This window comes from Podarcis gaigeae, assembly GCF_964106915.1.
Source record: "Podarcis gaigeae genome assembly, chromosome: 3".
Classification (NCBI taxonomy): Eukaryota; Metazoa; Chordata; class Lepidosauria; order Squamata; family Lacertidae; genus Podarcis; species Podarcis gaigeae.
The window spans coordinates 119,847,015-119,864,746 of NC_139680.1; the positions used below are offsets into that span (position 1 = coordinate 119,847,015).

At 46.7% G+C, this 17,732-nt stretch overlaps 1 protein-coding gene across 1 annotated transcript; it reads left to right on the plus strand.

Annotated features, from left to right (window-relative positions):
• The first annotated feature begins 639 nt into the window (after positions 1-639).
• Positions 640-17,452, plus strand: TRIM35 (tripartite motif containing 35). The gene is made up of 7 exons (XM_083733482.1): positions 640-953; positions 2,386-2,845; positions 7,468-7,563; positions 9,236-9,466; positions 9,700-9,722; positions 11,080-11,201; positions 15,006-17,452. Exons 1-7 carry the CDS (start codon positions 847-849, stop codon positions 15,572-15,574), a joined length of 1,608 nt encoding a protein of 535 aa, XP_083589608.1. The 5' UTR covers positions 640-846; the 3' UTR covers positions 15,575-17,452.
• The last annotated feature ends 280 nt before the right edge of the window (positions 17,453-17,732 follow it).

The window sequence follows — 17,732 nt, forward strand, 5'->3', positions numbered from 1 at the left end:
GAAGCTGAGACTCCAAGCCTTTGGCCACCTCATGAGAAGAGAAGACTCCCTGGAAAAGACCCTGATGCTGGGAAAGATGGAGGGCACAAGGAGAAGGGGACGACAGAGGACGAGATGGTGGGACAGTGTTCTCGAAGCTACCAGCATGAGATTGACCAAACTGCGGGAGGCAGTGGAAGACAGGAGTGCCTGGTGTGCTCTGATCCATGGGGTCACAAAGAGGCGGACACAACTAAACCACTAAACAACAACAACAGAATCAAGTTCTTAGGGCCACTAACAGCAAAAACAAAGGCCAAATTTTAATTCATACAATAAAACTCACTATGTCAAAGCAACATCAAAGCAGTTTGCAGTTCTGAAGCCTGATGAGGCGGGACCCGCCTTTGGCCAAGCCAGACAGAGTGTCTTCCCCTAATACTAGATTTTCTAGTTCGAGATGCATCAAAGACAGTTTTGCATCCTGCTCCCTGGAGAGTTTGCAGTTCTTCTTTGCACCCTCTGCCTGCCAAACAAGCTTCCTTGCTCGCGGTCGGGGTGGGGAGACGTTTCGCCCGCCTCCCTGGTGTCTGGCTCCTTGCCCCAAACACCTTGACCTCATTTCCTTGCCAACTTGGAGGCCTCTTTGGCACAGGTATGAGATCTGGCTCGCTCAACCGGCTCGGAGCAGCTGCCTTTCCCCAGCTTGAGCTGGGCGGAGCCTGCAGCCCCGTCCGACTCGCCTCCGGGACATAAAAGGAAAGACAGAGGCTCGCGACCTCTTTTGCTCTGCAACGGGGGGTTGCCTGCTACTTTTGCAAAAAAAAAAAAAAAAAAAAGAGAGGGAGTCATCTGCAAACGGTGGCCATGGCTTCCTTGTTCGCGGGCGAGCTGGCCCGCAGCCCCCGCCGCCGAAGGAGCACCAGGACTTGCTGCCAGAGGTGCCTGCCAGCTTTGCCCAGCAACGAGCCAAGGTAAGGGACGGGAGGAGATTCGGGGTGGGAGAGGTATCCTCTGCCCCCGAGGATGCTGCAAGGATGCTCGCGCGCCTCCTGGACCAGCAGCCCACGTGGCCCGACCTGGTAAGCCACCGAGGCCGGAGCGGTGGCTTCGCCATTCGGTCCTCTGCGCCTGGCACACTTTGCTCCGGAGTCGCTCCTGGTCGCCTGCCAATAACGGCCGGTTTACACGAGTAGCGCGCGCGCGCCTTTTCCTTCGTCCCTTCCCAGCGCCTCTCGGATTGGAAAGCAAAGCCGCGGCTGGTTGCGTCCCCCGCTCTTTTATTCCCATTTTAAGTAAAGAGGTCGCTTCAGCTCTCTAGTTAGGAAACATCCCCCCTCTTTGTTTTTTTATTCCCCGTTTTTAAAAAGAACAGCTCACTTCTGCTTTCTAGTTGGGAAACGTCTGGTTTCCCCTCCTCTTTTATTCTCGGGTTGTTGTGTTTTTTAAATTAGAATAAAAGCTCGCTTCTGCTTTCTGTCGCGCTTAGAACATGCAGCCCCAGCCCAAGTTAGCGTTTACTCCGAAGCAAAGCAAGCGGAGCCCAACAATATTTGCTCCAAAATTATTTGTTGCATTATACCCCACCTCCCTTCCCTGGAGCTCAAAGGGGCCCATGTACATAGTACATTTTATCCTCGCATCCCTGTCTACAGGGTGACTGGCCAAAGGTCACCCAGTAAACTTCATGGCCGGATGTGGGGTGGAATTTGAACCCCGATCTCTCCCAGTTCCTAGTCCCCAAACTGATTCCATGTTTGCAAAACTGTAGCCCCTGCTAAGTTTCTCAAATCGAAACGCCCTTGAATCGAATTTTGATCATCGGGAACGTTCGAAGAGGTTTACTCCGGAGCGAGTGTGTCTAGACACGCGGGCGCAAGCTCCTCCTTCCGCGGAAGCGTGTTTGGGATGGGGACCGCCGGAAACCCAAAGCCGCTCCCTAAGAAGTCCAGTTTTGCCAGAGCGCTCAGCATTCAAGGGTGTGGGGCTTTGGAGAGACCCTAGGAAACCGGGGGCAGTTACTCCCGAGTAAACGCTCTCCCGGGGTTGCTGATCAGCCGCTTGCAACAGCAGGGCCTGTTCCCGAGTCAAGGCGGTGCAGAAGGGAGCGCGCAAAATCCACTTCTCCGCCTCCGGGGCTTTCCTATTCGCTGCGTCAATTCCTGCTCAAGAGGAAACCCATTTCCAGCTCGAGAGGCTTGGAAAGATGCCTGGATGAGCGGCACCCGCTTCTTTCCCCACTGGCCCCGTGCGCTGTCAGTCAGAATCAGTTTCCGTATTCAAATGACAAAATAAACTAGGGTGGGGCTTGGAAAGTTTATTAGCAGCCTGCAGCTGTGAGTCATAAGCTGGGGGAGCAGCAACAGCTGGTTGTTTGCAACTGAGTTGTTCCTTTTTCTCTTGCAGCAAACCCATGGCCAAGCAAGCCTCTTTTGCCCGGTCCTTGCCTCCTGCTACCACCATCAAGGAGGAGCTTCTGTGCCCCATCTGCTACGAGCCCTTCAAGGACGCCGTCACCCTCCGCTGCGGGCACAACTTTTGCAAAGGCTGCGTGAACCGCTCCTGGGAGGACCAGGCCCACCATGTCTGCCCGGTGTGCAAGGCAGCCTGCTCCCCTGAGGAGCTCCGCACCAACCACACCCTGGCCAACATTGTGGAGATGTTCCTCTTGCAGGAGAAGAAACAGCAGCAGCAGCAGCAGCAGGGTGAGGCTGGGGAGTCCTCTGCCCGCTGTCCTGTGCACGGAGAAGAAGCCAAGCTCTTCTGCCTGGAGGACAAGGAGCTGGTCTGCTTTGTGTGCCAAAGCTCCAAGCAGCATGCGGACCACAGGATGAAGCCTGTGGCAGAGATGGCTAAGAACTACAGGGTAAGCTCCCCTGGGGGTCTGGATGGTGCGAGAAGGTCCTCTGAGATTTGGCTGGCTCTCCTTCATTGGAGGTTTCTCAGCAGACCTTAAAGGGATGCGGGTAGTGCTGTGGTCTAAACCATAGAGCCTAGGGCCTGCCAATCAGATGGTCGGCCGTTCGAATCCCTGCAACGGGGTGAGCTCCCGTTGCTCGGTCCCTGCTCCTGCCAATCTAGCAGTTCAAAAGCACACAGTGCAAGTAGATAAATAGGTACCATTCCAGCGGGAAGGTAAACAGCGTTTCCGTGCGCTGCTCTGGTTCGCCAGAAGCGGCTTAGTCATGCTGGCCACATGACCCGGAAGCTGTACGCCGGCTCCCTCGGCCAGTAAAGTGAGATGAGCGCCGCAACCCCAGAGTCGTCTGCGACTGGACCTAAAGGTCAGGGGTCCCTTTACCTTTAAGCAGACCTTTGCATGGCCGCCTATTAGGGTTTTTTTAGTTGTGATTGCAGGGGGCTGGACTAGATAACGTTTGGGGTCCCTTCCAACTCTACAATTCCCGGATGCTGTAAGTGGAAGGAGCTTTGTGTGATTTGAGAACAGCCCAGACTGGATGTGGGGAACCTTTGGCCTGCTACAATTTCCATTGTCCCTGGCTGTGCTTGCTGAAGTTGGTGGGAGCTGTAGTTCAGTAATACTTGGAGGCCCAAAGATAGATGGACTAGGAACATATAATGTTCTACCTTGGCTGCACACAAAGGCTGCTTTATATCTCTGGAACCCCCTTCTGATTTAGCAATGCTAGCCTCTGTACCCCCACTTGTCCATATTTTAGGCCAGGCAGCATGTTGCGTCTGAAGGCAGCCCTGTTTCGGGAAGCTTTTAAGGTTTAATAGGTTATTGGATTTTAATATTCGGTTGGAAGCCACTCAGAATGGCTGGAGAAACTTAGCCAGATGGGCAGGTTATAAATAATAACGTATTATTATTATTGTGTTTGCCATAGTGATGATGGGCACCCACTGGCGAGTTCCTCTCCCAGCCACCATAATATTCTCAAACACCACTAGCTGCATAAATTGGGGCTGCCCCACGTCAAAGCCTTCTCCTTGCCAATGATTGGGGTTGTAGGAAATTGTTGCATGAGGACCCTGCTTTGTGTGACATGAGTGATGTTTGTTCCTCCCCCGGGAGTTTGTGGACTGTCATTCCTTGGAGGTTTTTAAGGAGAGGCTGGATGGCCATCTGCCATGTATTATCTAGTTGCGATTCCTCCATTGCAGGGGGTTGGACTAGATGACCCTTGGGTCCCAACTCTGATATCCCATAGCAGATGGGGTAGGGAGGGGTTTAGCTCAGTGACAGAGCAATCGCTTTTGATGCGGAAAGTCACAGGTTCGGTGATTTGATACCAGTTAATCATAATAATAAATAAATAATAATTTATTATTTATTCCCCAGCCACTCTGGGCGGCTTCCAACAGAACACTAAAATACAATAACCTATTAAACATTAAAAGCTTCTCTAAACAGGGCTGCCTCCAGATGTCTTCTAAAAGTTGTTCTTCTCTTTGACATCTGGTGGGAGGGCGTTCCACAGGGCGGGTGCCACCACCAAGAAGGCCCTCTGCCTGGTTCCCTGTAACTTGGCTTCTCGCAGCAAGGGAACCACCAGAAGGCCCTCGGCGCTGGACCTCAGTGTCCAGGCAGAACGATGGGGGTGGAGACGCTCCTTCAGGTATACTGGACCAAGGCCATTTAGGGCTTTAAAGGTCAGCACCAACACTTTGAATTGTGCTCGGAAACGTACTGGGAGCCAATGTAGGTCTTTCAAGACCAGTGTTATGTGGTCTCGGCAGCCGCTCCCAGTCCCCAGTCTAGCTGCTGAGTTCTGGATTAGTTGTAGTTTCCGGGTCACCTTCAAAGGTAGCACCACATAGAGCGCATTGTAGTAGTCCAAGCGAGAGATAACTAGAGCATGCACCACACTGGCGAGACAGTCCGCGGTCAGGAAGGGTCTCAGCTTGCATGCCAGATGGAGCTGATAAACAGTTAAGATCCCAGGCATCTCCAGTTAAGGCTAGGGAAGGAAGACCTTTGTCGGAGAGCCTTTGCCAGTCAGTACAGACAAACCTGGGCTAGATTAAGAGTCCTGCCTGGAAATAAGAGATGCTGGGGACCTTCTGTATATAAAGCAGTTGTTCTGCAGCTGAAGTACAGTTCTTCTCTGGACCAGTGGATTGGATTGATGGAGTTTAAGGATTTAGGGGCTGCTGAGGTGCCAGAAAACATTTCCTAATCCTTTTCCCTGCTGTTGAAGTAAAATACAACTCATCTTGACTATTGCAACATAGGCATATATCCATGCATTAAAAACCCAAACAAACTCACAAATGCTCCCTTACGAAAGCCGAGGACCACAATCACTAAAATGACATACGCTTTTAAAAAAAAACTTGCAGAAGTGTTTATATTTTAATGTTATAACCCCATTTTCCACCACAACATTCTCCGGGTGGTTGCAGAAACACAGAGCTTTAGTTAGATGGAAAACAGCAGCAACTTGGATCCTGCAACTATTTCCAGCTTAACGTATCTTGCCATCTGTAATACTTCCTCCAATTCAAAAGTTGGGGAAATGATCCCAAAATAAAAATGCCCACTTGATGATGGAATGAGATAATGAAGTAGCCAGGCAGTTTTCGAGGGAGAGGGTTTTAAACTACAGAATCAGAGCCCTCCTGAATCATCAGGAGATCCACTGAAGTCCCCATTTAGGGTGCTGACTCTTCAGCAGATGACGAACACATATTTTAAAGCTTTTCCCCAGTCGTGGGGAGCTGTACTCCAGCCCGAGAGCAACTGTGTGGACCCACGGAACTTATCTCTGAAAAACTCCATGTGGATGTTGTAGGGCTTGCAAGCTGGCTTGCAAAATAAAAATTCGAAATCTCTACAAACCAGATGGAAATTCAGTGTAATGTGCCAAAATTGCTAAACCTCCATGGGTGGGGCAAACCAGATTTTGTGCCAAGTTTCCTGTTGCTGTGTGAAATGCCAACAATATTGCTTGTTTCAGTTTGGCAAAATTTGTTGGCTCCTGGCTATTTCCCATGTGGGTAGCCTAAAACGTTTTGCAGTTTACTGAAAACGAGCCTCAGAACCACCAGTAGTGGGTTGCCCTGATTTTGGGGTGTTTATCAAGATAGTAATGCAGTCAATCTTTGCTTTGGAACTGAGGCTCCGAATGGATTTTGAGTCCCAAGGGTCTTTGAGGTGGTTGTATTGGATTGCTGTATTGAAAGATGGCTGTTGTGGCTTGGAAGAAAGGATAGCGAGCTTGAAATGGGTTTTGAAGTGGTGGGAAGGGATGCTGGAGGCTAAAGGAAGCGGTGTGCATTTTGAGTCACACTTTCCCGGCAAAGTATCCATCTGTCTCTGACACAGTATGAGTTTGCTGTGAGTCACCCAGCCTCATGTCTAATTCCAATCTCCATGAATTAGGAGGGAGAACTGCATGGTATATACGGTAATTCAGTGTGTAAGAATGACAAATTGGGCTTGTGTTTTAGGGAGCATCCCCCAAGTTTTGAAGATAATAGTGTGAACCAGAAATCACCAGGGCCATGTGATGTGTTTTGCCCCCAAAGCACTTCTATCTGTCCCCTGACAGCCCTCTAAGGCACAATGAAAGGTTCACCCACGGTTTCACTCATGTAGAATATAGGTGTTGTTCTTGAGCTATTAATAAATTGATTCCACGTGTCCTAGAAATATTGCATGTTTCTTGAGATTTTGCATGTAGGGGAAAGCTTGGTGTGCATTCTTCATCTGACCCCTTGTGCTCAAAACAGCAACACCTTTCCTGTAAGGGACGCGGGTGGCGCTGTGGGTTAAACCACAGAGCCTAGGACTTGCCGATCAGAAGGTCGGCAGTTCGAATCCCTGTGACGGGGTGAGCTCCCGTTGCTCGGTCCCTGCTCCTGCCAACCTAGTAGTTCGAAAGCACGTCAAAAGTACAAGTAGATAAATAGGTACCACTTCGGCAGGAAGGTAAACGGCGTTTCTGTGCGCTGCTCTGGTTCGCCAGATGCAGTTTAGTCATGTTGGCCACATGACCCGGAAGCTGTACGCCAGCTCCTTCGGCCAATAAAGCGAGATGAGCGCCGCAACCCCAGAGTCGGCCACAACTGGACCTAATGGTCAGGGGTCCCTTTACCTTTACGGCCAATGTGATGATGATGCCTGACCACTCATAGTGGTGGGAGTTTGTATTGCAAGCCACATTTGTGTGTCCCAGTTCTGTCTCTATCCATTCATGTCATCTAGTAGTCCAGCCCCCCGCAATGCAGGAATCTCAGCTAAAGCATCCATGACAGATGGCCATCTGACCTCTGCTTAAAAACCTCCAAGGAAGATAGTCTACCACTTCTGAGGGAGCCTGAAGATGAGCTGTTTGTAGTTGTTCTGTTTTTTGAAGATTCGTGAGTGTTCTACGACAGAAGTGCAGCCAACTACTGTTAGGGACTGCTGCTCAGGCATTTCAGGAGAGTTAATTCTGTATTGTAATAGATGAGGTTTTCCTTTTTCTAGAAACATGCAGTATAAGATGCTAAGCTCTTTCTTCTCTGCCTTAATTCCAGGCTAAGTGCAAAGACATGGAAAGCTCCCTGCAGGACAAGGTGCAGGAATTTGGAAGAATAAAGTCTGATTACAGGCTCATTGCAAACCACAACAAGGTGAGCATCTGACTCTGAGCTCCCAATTGTGCAGTGCACTGTTCTTGGGCACACCTCCAGGCACTCTCTGTATCCAGGAGAGACCTTCCCTTCCACGATGCTTGTGTGTGGCTATGGATTGGGAGGGACAAGTGTGCTGTTCTGTATTCAAGCCTTCCCTGCTCTGTACTGTGAAGATATTTTATATTTTTATGTTCTGAACCACCCTGTGATCGATGACTGGCAGTGGTGTGGGATGTGAAACAAAAGAGCAGTCACGTACAACATTCCTAGAGTGAACATGTTTACACAGGGAGAGGAATGTTTGTCCAGCCAGCAGGTTAACTTCCTGTTTCCTTCTGGGCTGGGACAGACTTTCTCTGCATGGGACTAGAGGTGGGTGTGGCCTCACCTGTGCAGGTAACGACAAAAGCACAGGGCAGGACAGTCTTCTTTTTTTGATTACATGCGTTGAAGAAGCAACATCTGCTTAGCCAAAGATGCTCTCTTGGCCTTCAGCTCAGAGAGAACAAAGGGACTGTCTCCTTATGAGATAGTTTCCAGGTGTATGTTACTTTTCTAAGCTAAGTCTGCCTTCTGGGATCCGATTGTGAACAGAATGTGAGTGAGTAAACTCTTTTTATACTTTTATAGAAGACTGTGTCATGTCTTATCTTTTATGAGGGAATAAGGGGAAATTACCAGAACAGTTATTATAGAGGCTTTAGCGAGCCTGAGCAAATGCATCCGCCGTGAGTTTAAAAAGGGGAATGTCACTCTGCTAAATTGTGAACTTGTTTATAAAGTTGGAAAGACTATAATCAAACAATATATCCTCTCCTGCATCCCTGAACATTCCCACAAGTGGCTCCCCAGGGTTTGAGGCAGTGGGCATTCCCAACCTTGCCTAATTGCTGGGAATATAACCTGGGACTTTTTGCATACCAAGCCTGTGCTTTACCACTGAGCTATGGCCTTCCCCAACTTTGGCTGAAGCTATTTCTGCCACTGCCGCAGTAGCTCAGGAGAAGCTCTGATGTGTAAGGTCTCTTTTGCACATTGGGTTGTGTTGCGCTACAGTGGTGTGTAGCGCAAACTATATTTGTTTGCAAACTCTTAGAACTATTTAATAATAACAGTAAAAATAACAGTTTACATAAAACCACAATCAATTAATTGAAATACATTCTAAAATCAATTCATTCTAAAATCAATTCAGAGTCAAATTAATGGCAACCATTGGGCTAGAGTTCTATGAGGATACAGAAGGAGGGGTCAGACTGTGCCTTGGCCAAAGGCCTTGCGGAACAGCTCCGTCTTGCAGGCCCTGCGGAAGGATGTCAAGTCCCGCAGGGCCCTAGTCTCTTGGGACAGAGCATTCCACCAGATCGGGGCCACGGCCGAAAAAGCCCTGGAGAGGCGGTCCCGTAGGTATGAGGGTCCTAGGCCGTATAGGGCTTTAAAGGTTAAAACCAGCATCTTAAACCTGATTCTGTACTCCACCGGGAGCCAGTGCAGCTGGTATAACACCTTGTGCTGAGAAATTATAAAAGTCCTAAGAGTCCTTATTTATTCCCACTTAGAAGATCTCTGTTATGGCTTGTGTCTCTTATTCTGCAGAACTGTCCTGCATTTGAAGCTACATCCTTGCTTTATTTTGTCTTTCTTACTCTCCCCTGCTACCTATCTTCAGGAAGAAACTGCTAGATTGGAGAAGGAGATTAAAAAGCAGTTTGAACAACTGCACAAGTTCCTGCAGAATGAGGAGAAGACTATGCTGGAAGAGTTGCGGGAGGAGGCCCAGAAGAAGCAGGACCTGATTGAAGACAAAATCAGGAAGCTATCAGAAGAAAGCAATGTCTTGGTACAGGAAGTTGGCCAGCTACATGCTGACCTGAAGGAGGATGACGTTTCCTTCCTCAAGGTGAGGCTGGTGGGCATCTGGCTCCATATTCCAAATGAAATGGGAAGATTTCTTCCTTCTGTACCCCCCCCCAAACCGCCCCCCCCTAGTCCTCTGAACGATGCCTCTGATTCTGAAGACTTGTCATCTTGGTAGGATGGTGTACAGCGCTTCCCCAAACCCCCTTGAAACTTTTAATAGAGTGTCTCAGTAATGGTTTCTTCTCTGATTCCACCTTCTTCTTTTTCTTACAGAAACACAAAAACCGGAAACGCAGGTTTGTTGCTATTTATTATATTTCTTACCTACTGTGAAGGAAATATGCTGTTTTTAAAACTAAAAATCCTGTATGTGGTTGACTTGGGGATTATGGCATTAATACATTGCCTCATAGTTTTGCCTGTCAGGAGAAACAAGTTGAAAGGCGTCACAAATTAATTAACGGAGGTTTGGATGTTTGTGGGTTAAAATGCAGAACAGGAGGTAACTTCAAGGCTTTAATTAGTTCACAACTTGCATTGACATTCAAATCAAGGTGGGTCTCAGAATACAAGGAACACACAAGGCTGGCACTTTTTATGCCTTCCAGCCAATCTAACATATGTAGATAGAAGGGACAGCTCGGTGTGAGCGAAAGCAGGATGCAATTAGCCTGTTTTATTCTACTGTACGCTAGTTGTTGAGTTTGGGTAATTGCTCTGTATGCATGTAATCAGTCATATGTTTAACTCCCCCCCCCCCATAACAACAATAACTCCATTGTTTTAAAACAACCCATTTGCGTGCATGAATGGGTTCCATCTTCCTTTTGTACTGAATGCAAGAAGCTATTCTTAGAACACCACACACAGTGGAAAAATGTCTGTGTGTTTTTATTTGGACTATTTTATAATCTGCACAATCATGGTCTAAGCAGCCTTTCTCAACCTGTGGGTCCCCAGATGTTGTTGAACTACAACTCCCATCACCCCTAGCTAGCAAGGCCAGATGTAGTCCAACAACATCTGGGGACCCACAAGTTGAGAACTGCTGAAGGGCAGCTAACAGAAATGTAATAAAAACAATGCACAAATTAAAATAGCAAAAACTTAGGGACATCCCCTCCCTCCAAGAATGATTAAAAGTTTTTTAAAACCCAAGGATTGTAAAGATTGTAGATTCTAGGATCTTTAAAACCTGGGGAAAGAAATGCATAAATGATAGTAATGAGGGTGCCAGTGAAACCACCTTGGGAAGGACGTTCCCATAGGTAAGGAGTCAGCACTGAAAACGCTTTTTCTGCAGTCACCACCTGCTGCTTCTCAAGATTGCAGAGGCACCCAGAAAAATCTCAGATTTCTGAGCATTGAAGCACCCCTGCTGGAGAAGTGATAAGTGTATGTTTTTAAACATGCAACAAAGAAGGCTCAAATCTTTTTTAGTAAAATTGATTTGAGATTTCCATAAATCCTGACTGGGGGAGAGTGCAGGTATGAGATAGGAAGATGGTTGATTTGCAGTCCTTTGAACATTTGCTTGATCCTAGACACTTGCATTCAGACGGCTTGGGATTGGTCCGTCTGTAAGATGCTTGTTTTTTCTAAAACTGGGGCCCCCTTTCTCACCTCTTTGTTTGTCTGAATTGTGTTTCCTAGAATTGCCTGGACAGTAGAACAGCCAGAAGCAATTCCACCAGGGACTCTGATAGAAGTCACCAAGTATTTGGATTCTTTGCAGTATAATGTATGGAAGAAGATGCTGAATATCATCAAAGTTGGTAGGTTTCTTAGATGCCAGGAGAAAAGGAATCTGTGACTCTTCAGCTAATGTTTTTCGACTCCAACTCCCAGCTGATGGAAGCTGTAGGTCAGCAATACCTAGATCAATAAACATCCCTTCATCCCTTCTGTAGAACACGTTGAGGTGGCTTATTGCAAGTACAGTAGTGGTGATAATTCCATAATGCCCTTTCCTATAAAAAAAAAAAGTTCATTTTGTAATGAAAGGATGCATAGAATAAAACCCCTGTAATATTCTACCCCTGCTTTGTCCTGACTGCACTGAAATATAAACTCCAAATGGAGAGAATCATCCTTATTTGGGTACAGTGAAAACTGATTGGGCGTGTTTTAATAGGTGTTCAGTTTGCATGCTTTATTCTAAGCAAATCCTCAACTTCTGGCACAGAATGTTGTGACAGGATGTGAGTATGTTACTTTTTAGTGGTGCTCTGTAATATATATTTTCCTAGGATAACAAGTGACAGAAGTACTCCTGAATTGTACCTGTTTCTATGGACACAGTTACAGATAGGTAGCCGTGTTGGTCTGCCATAGTCAAAACAAAAAAAAATTCCTTCCAGTAGCACCTTAAAGACCAACTAAGTCAGTTCTTGGTATGAGCTTTCGTGTGCATGCACACTTCTTCAGATACAAACGGCCTTAGTCCAGTATACCTGAAGGAGTGTCTCCACCCCCATCGTTCAGCCCAGACACTGAGGTCCAGCACGGAGGGCCTTCTGGCGGTTCCCTCACTGCGAGAAGCCAAGTTACAGGGAACCAGGCAGAGGGTCTTCTTGGTAGTGGCACCCTCCCTGTGGAACGCCCTCTTCTTCAGAAGAAGTGTGCATGCACACGAAAGCTCATACCAAGAACTGACTTAGTTGGTCTTTAAGGTGCTACTGGAAGGAATTTTTTTTTGTTTCTATGGGTGACTCCTGAATGAATTATTATGTCACGCTTAATAATAATTTTTATTTTTATTTTTACCCCGTCCTCCCTGGCCGGAGCTGGGCTCAGAGGGGCTAACATCATATAAATAATACAATATGCGTAAAAACAAGCAATCAGTTGATTAAAATGCAAAATTAATTCAAATAAATTAAAATTAAAACTGAACAAGTGACAATCCTCAGGTTAAAACTGAAAGCGGTTAAATTCCAGCCAGCATATTGTGGCAAAAGGCACTGTTCCTTCAGTGCATAGTTATGGGTGAAATCTCTGATAACAGCGATTAATAGAGCTAGAGAATAGTCTCACTCTTGCTCTTTTATCCAGGAGAAGTCAGTGGGCAGCACTGAGGAGAGATTAATGACAGATTGGGCACAAATTAAGCAATGTTTGAGTTTTGTCTTTTTTTTAAAGCAGGGTTTTTTGGGGGGGGGTGGAGCCAAGAAACAGTGAGGTGCCAAGGAATATGGGCACATGCATATGTTAAGAGCCACAGAGGCGTGATCTGCAGTGGAAAGTTGCATTTCCACTCCGAAATCTCCTCTACGATGCTGAGTATTGTTTGGTAAGCAGCAGCTTATTGTAGCCATCAGAGGGCAGCAGTGCATGGGTAATCTACATCAGCCTGCACCAGCCTGGTGTCCTCCAGATGTTTTGGATAACTCCCATCAGTTCCAGCCAGCACAGCCATGCTAATGGAATTTGGAGTTCAAAACATCCAGTATTTGTCCTTTCCTTTAATTTTGAAGAAGGATGCTGACATTTCACAACACTATTCATAGCTTCAGGATGAGAACAGAAATCGTGCTCCGGCAGTGGTACCTCGGGTTAAGTACTTAATTCGTTCCGGAGGTCCATTCTCAATAATAATAATAATAATAATAATAATAATAATAATAAATAATTAATACCCCACCCATCTGGCTGGGTTTTCCCAGCCACTATGGGGAAACTGTTCTTAACCTGAAGCACCACTTTAGGTAATGGGGCCTTCTGCTGTCGCCACGCTGCCGGAGCACGATTTCTGTTCTCATCCTGAAGCAAAGTTCTTAACCCAAGGTACTATTTCTGCGTTAGCGGAGTCTGTAACCTGAAGTGTATGTAACCCGAAGTACCGCTGTATGTGGGCAGAGGCTTGCAAGTGAATTGAAAACAATACATGTCCCAGGCCTCCATTCTATGTAGTAGGCTGACATGGCTTCTCAAGAGCAGGTTTTCTCATTAGGAAATATCCATTCTTGTGTCCTCACTATGCCTGCTGCCTTGTTTTATTCTCTCCTGGCTTTTGTGTGCCAAGAGGCGTCTAGGTGGGGACAAATTGGAATACAGTCACACCTCGGGTTGAAGTAGCTTCAAGTTAAGTATTTTCGGGTTGTGCTCCATGGCGACCCGGAAGTAACAGAGCGTTTTGCCGCATGCGCAGACGCTCAAAATGACGTCACGCGCATGCGCGGAAGCAGGAAAACGTGACCCGCAGATGCGCAGTCGTGTCTTACGTTTACTTCAGGATGCAAACAGGGCACCAGAATGGATCCCGTTTGTATCCAGAGGTATCACTGTAGTACAGCTGTGAGGTAGATGCTGACTTAATGGGATTTTTACCCACCCTTCATCCTAAGATTCCTGGGTGAGTTACAATAATATAAAATTCCTGCATTGCAGGAGGTTGGGCTGGATGATCCTCAGAGTCCCTTTGAACTCTACAAATCTTTTATTCTATTAATTTTTAACCTGTTATCAACCTAAAAACTTACAGTTGCTGGAAGGCAGTTATAAATATGAATAAATATGTAACCTAGTAAATTGGAAATAAGGCACACAAATTACCATATTTTTTCGTGTATAAGACGCCCCCTATTTTGGGGGACTCCAAATTAAGAAAACACCCCTCAGCACTACCCATGTATAAGACAAGCCCCAATTTTAAACCCAATTTTTTGGTAAAAAAAACACCCTAGTCTTATACACAGAAAAATACAGTACCTTACAGAGAGTGAATGTGTATTTATTTATTAATTCACTATAATTAATTATGAGCATAGAGACTGAACATCTTTCCCTAAGAGAGCCAGAACACATATTGAGAAGCAATGAACCAGAGGATACTCCTGCTGGAGGCAGTATCCAATGAACACATCCCATTGGCACAAAAATTTCCATTTGTTTAACAGGACTTCCCCAATCTCCTATCGTAACGTGCTCCATGCCTGCCCGAAATCTGCTCTGGAGGATTGGGGGAGCTGTAGAACACATTGGGAAGGGGACAAAGGAGAAGGGGGAAAGCCCCATTGCACAAGCAAAAATCCTTGCACTGATGGGACACATTATTTAGCACTACTTTGGGTACAACCCATAGCTTTGCTAGATTAAAAAGTTATCCAGTGAGAATGCCCAGCTGAAATTTGCAGGGGGAGAGACAGAGCAATACAGGGGTTAGCATTTTATTTTTGCTGCCACCCTTTTTGGGGTAGCAATCCTCTTCCTGCCTGTATTAAGTTTTGCCTCTATACCTCCAAGGTAATAAATGCCAATATGCCCCTCCCCATTTCAACTGGTCATGTCTTATGAGTCGGTGAAAACGAAGGGAGGGGATTCAGTTCAGTCCTAATCAGTACTGGGCTCAACTTATCTAGAATTTGGTTTCTAACAAGTTGCCAGCCCACTGCCTATAGTCGCGTTCAAGTACATTTGTTTCCAGCATCTCACATTATGGCTTTGTAAATGGAAGTTCCAATTTGGCTTCCATCCTTGCTATTTTGCAGCAGGCAAATCTGTTTTTGACTTGATTTGGTTTGTCTTTTAAATTCCCTCTTGTCATATTCCTCATACTTAACGATTGTCTCCTTTTGCAGTCCCGTTCAGCTTTGATCCCAATACAGCGGAGAGTTGGCTGGAAGTTTCGGATGATCTCACCAGCATTAACACCTGCAACTACAAGCTGGTGGTGGAAGTCCCTGAACGCTTCTCCATGGGCATGCCCTGTGTCCTGGGCTCCAAGAGCTACTCCAAAGGGACTCACATTTGGGAGGTCGATATTGGCAGCATTGAGTACTGGTACATCGGGGTGGCCAGTAAGTCCTGTGGTCACTACTGGAGCTTTGGCTGCGATTCCAGATTGGGGCTTGGCTACATGTACCGAATGCAGGGTACCAAGAGCAAGAAAAGCCAGTCCTTCCAGGCCGTCCTGTCAGAGACTGGGCGCAGGAAGAACCTCAAGAGAGTGCGAGTGGAGCTGGACTGTGACGAAGGGGAGCTCTCATTCTACGACACTGAACAGAAGAGCCACATCTACACGTTCCATGACAAGTTTGGAGAAGTCTTTCCGTACTTCTGCATCTGCAGCGTACATGCCGGGTCACCACCTGAGCCGTTCAAGATCTGCCCGCTTCAGATTCATATCAAGAAAGACTATCCAAACTGAGCTTGTGTTCGGTTTATCCCTCCCTGCGCACCCACACATTCTTGCAAAAGCTTATCTATCCTACCTAACCAACACTGAGGCAGTAAAGAGAACTTAGACCATTCTTCAATGTTTATGATATGGAGACATTCCCAGCAAGGCCAGGAGAAGTGGCTGTCTTAAGCTGCAGTTTTGGGGTTGCCATTCAGATTTAATCCACTCCGGAAGTTCTACACAATCCTCCTTGTGAACAGAAAAGGGCGCAAGAGCAGCTTGCTAAGGAGAAACCTCTTTATGTGCAGATAAATAGGAGAGGGAGGGGGTACTTGAGCTGCCCAGTTAAAACGTGTGTTTGTGTAAGGGGCTGTGTTTTATTCACAGTGCAATCCACGCCCCAACAAATTAATGTAGGGACTTTGCATGAGCATGACAGCACATGTATGAGATGAATCTACCATGCTGCTGCCTACGCTTTGAGGTAGTAGCTATGAGAAGGGAGGCGGCAGGCAGGCTGGCTGTCATTTTAATGGGGTGGATGGAGGAATACTGCAAAATGGCTTTCTTGCTGCCTAACCATCTGGCAGAAGCCTATCCCTGTTCCTCCTCTCTAGAGCAGCTGTAATTAAGCCCTCATCATCAAACCATCTCCTACTCTGCACCATGCACAGCGAAAGATTTATAGGGGCTTGGGAAAAGGCTTGAAATAGACAAGGCGGGCCCTGATTGGCTCTGATCTGTCAGCATGATGTCACCATCACCCAATCAAAAGATACCACCTCCCCACTGAGCATGTGTTGGAAGTCTAGCCGGGGAATTAACCCTTTTATGGCTCTCAGCTTTGGAGATTTCTGGTTACTTCATATTTCCTGGCATAGTTTAGAGGATAAATCTGTAACTGTCCCTTATCTCCTCACCCCCAAAGCATTGCTGTACCTTTTTTTAAAAAGCTGCATGGCAGGCAGGTATTTTGTCATATGAAGTTTCCTACCCAACCCAATATGAGTGATGGCTCGTTTGGAGTAGGAAAAGCAGCCCCTCCCAAAAGCAAAACAAGTCGTGACACTTTGTTTGCAGCACCAGAGCTTGAGGAAGATGCTGTATAACTGATGGGGAACCTTTTTGGCCCACCCACACACCCCTGCCCTGCAGGTGGGTGGTGCTACTCATCTGTCAAAGTTGGCCTGCAGGGAAATGGTGACCAAGATGGGTTGAGCTCCTAGCCTGTCAGCTGATGGACCAGGAAGTTCAATCCAGCTCTCCACATCTGATCCTGGATGTTGGGCACGTGTATCTGGTTTGGGGGAAACTGTGTTTCATTTGGGGAGGAATATCTGGCCAAATTTGACCCATGGGCCAGAGGTTCCCTGCTGTATACAATGGAGATGGTTTAAACAAATTCTGCATGCTGTGTAGTCTCCATGGAAATAGGTAGGCAGCTTTTTAATCGACATCTTTTTTTGCTGGGCTGCATGCTGTGAAAAGTGACAGCTTTTTGTCAAGCTGCTCTTAAAAGCCCAGGAACGGGAAAATAGGTTTCTTTCTGATCTGTTGGCAGCTCCATTTGGAATTGTCCTGGTGGAAGTGTTTCACTCGTTTGCTGGGTCTGCTCACCATATCTGGAGCTGTAAAAGTTAATGCCATTTCAGGATAGATGGGCTATGGCTCTGCCTCTCCCAGCCTTGTTTGTATGGAGCTTTGCTCACTCATGTAAGCCGGCTTAAGTTCTATAAGCATTTCATCTGCTCTCTTGTGGCATGAATTGTTTAACAGGGAATTGATACTCCTGCCTCTCAGCATATTATCCAGAGCTTTGTACAAAAAAATGTTTATATTCAAAACAGCATGTTTTCCTAAACAATGGATTGACATTGTAATTAAAATAAACACTTGTGTAACCTGGTAAGTTGTTCAAAAGGAAACATTGAAATTGATCAGTTCACGTTGCAAATGCATTCAGAACTTTTAACTGACAAACACTCAAGTGCCTTAAAACATTCTGTAGAATGATACAGTGGTACCTCAGGTTACATACGCTTCAGGTTACAGACTCCACTAACCCAGAAATAGTACCTCGGGTTAAGAACTTTGCTTCAGGATGAGAGCAGAAATCGTGCTCCGGCGGTGCGGCGGCAGCGGGAGGCTCCATTAGTTAAAATGGTGCATCAGGTTAAGAACAGTT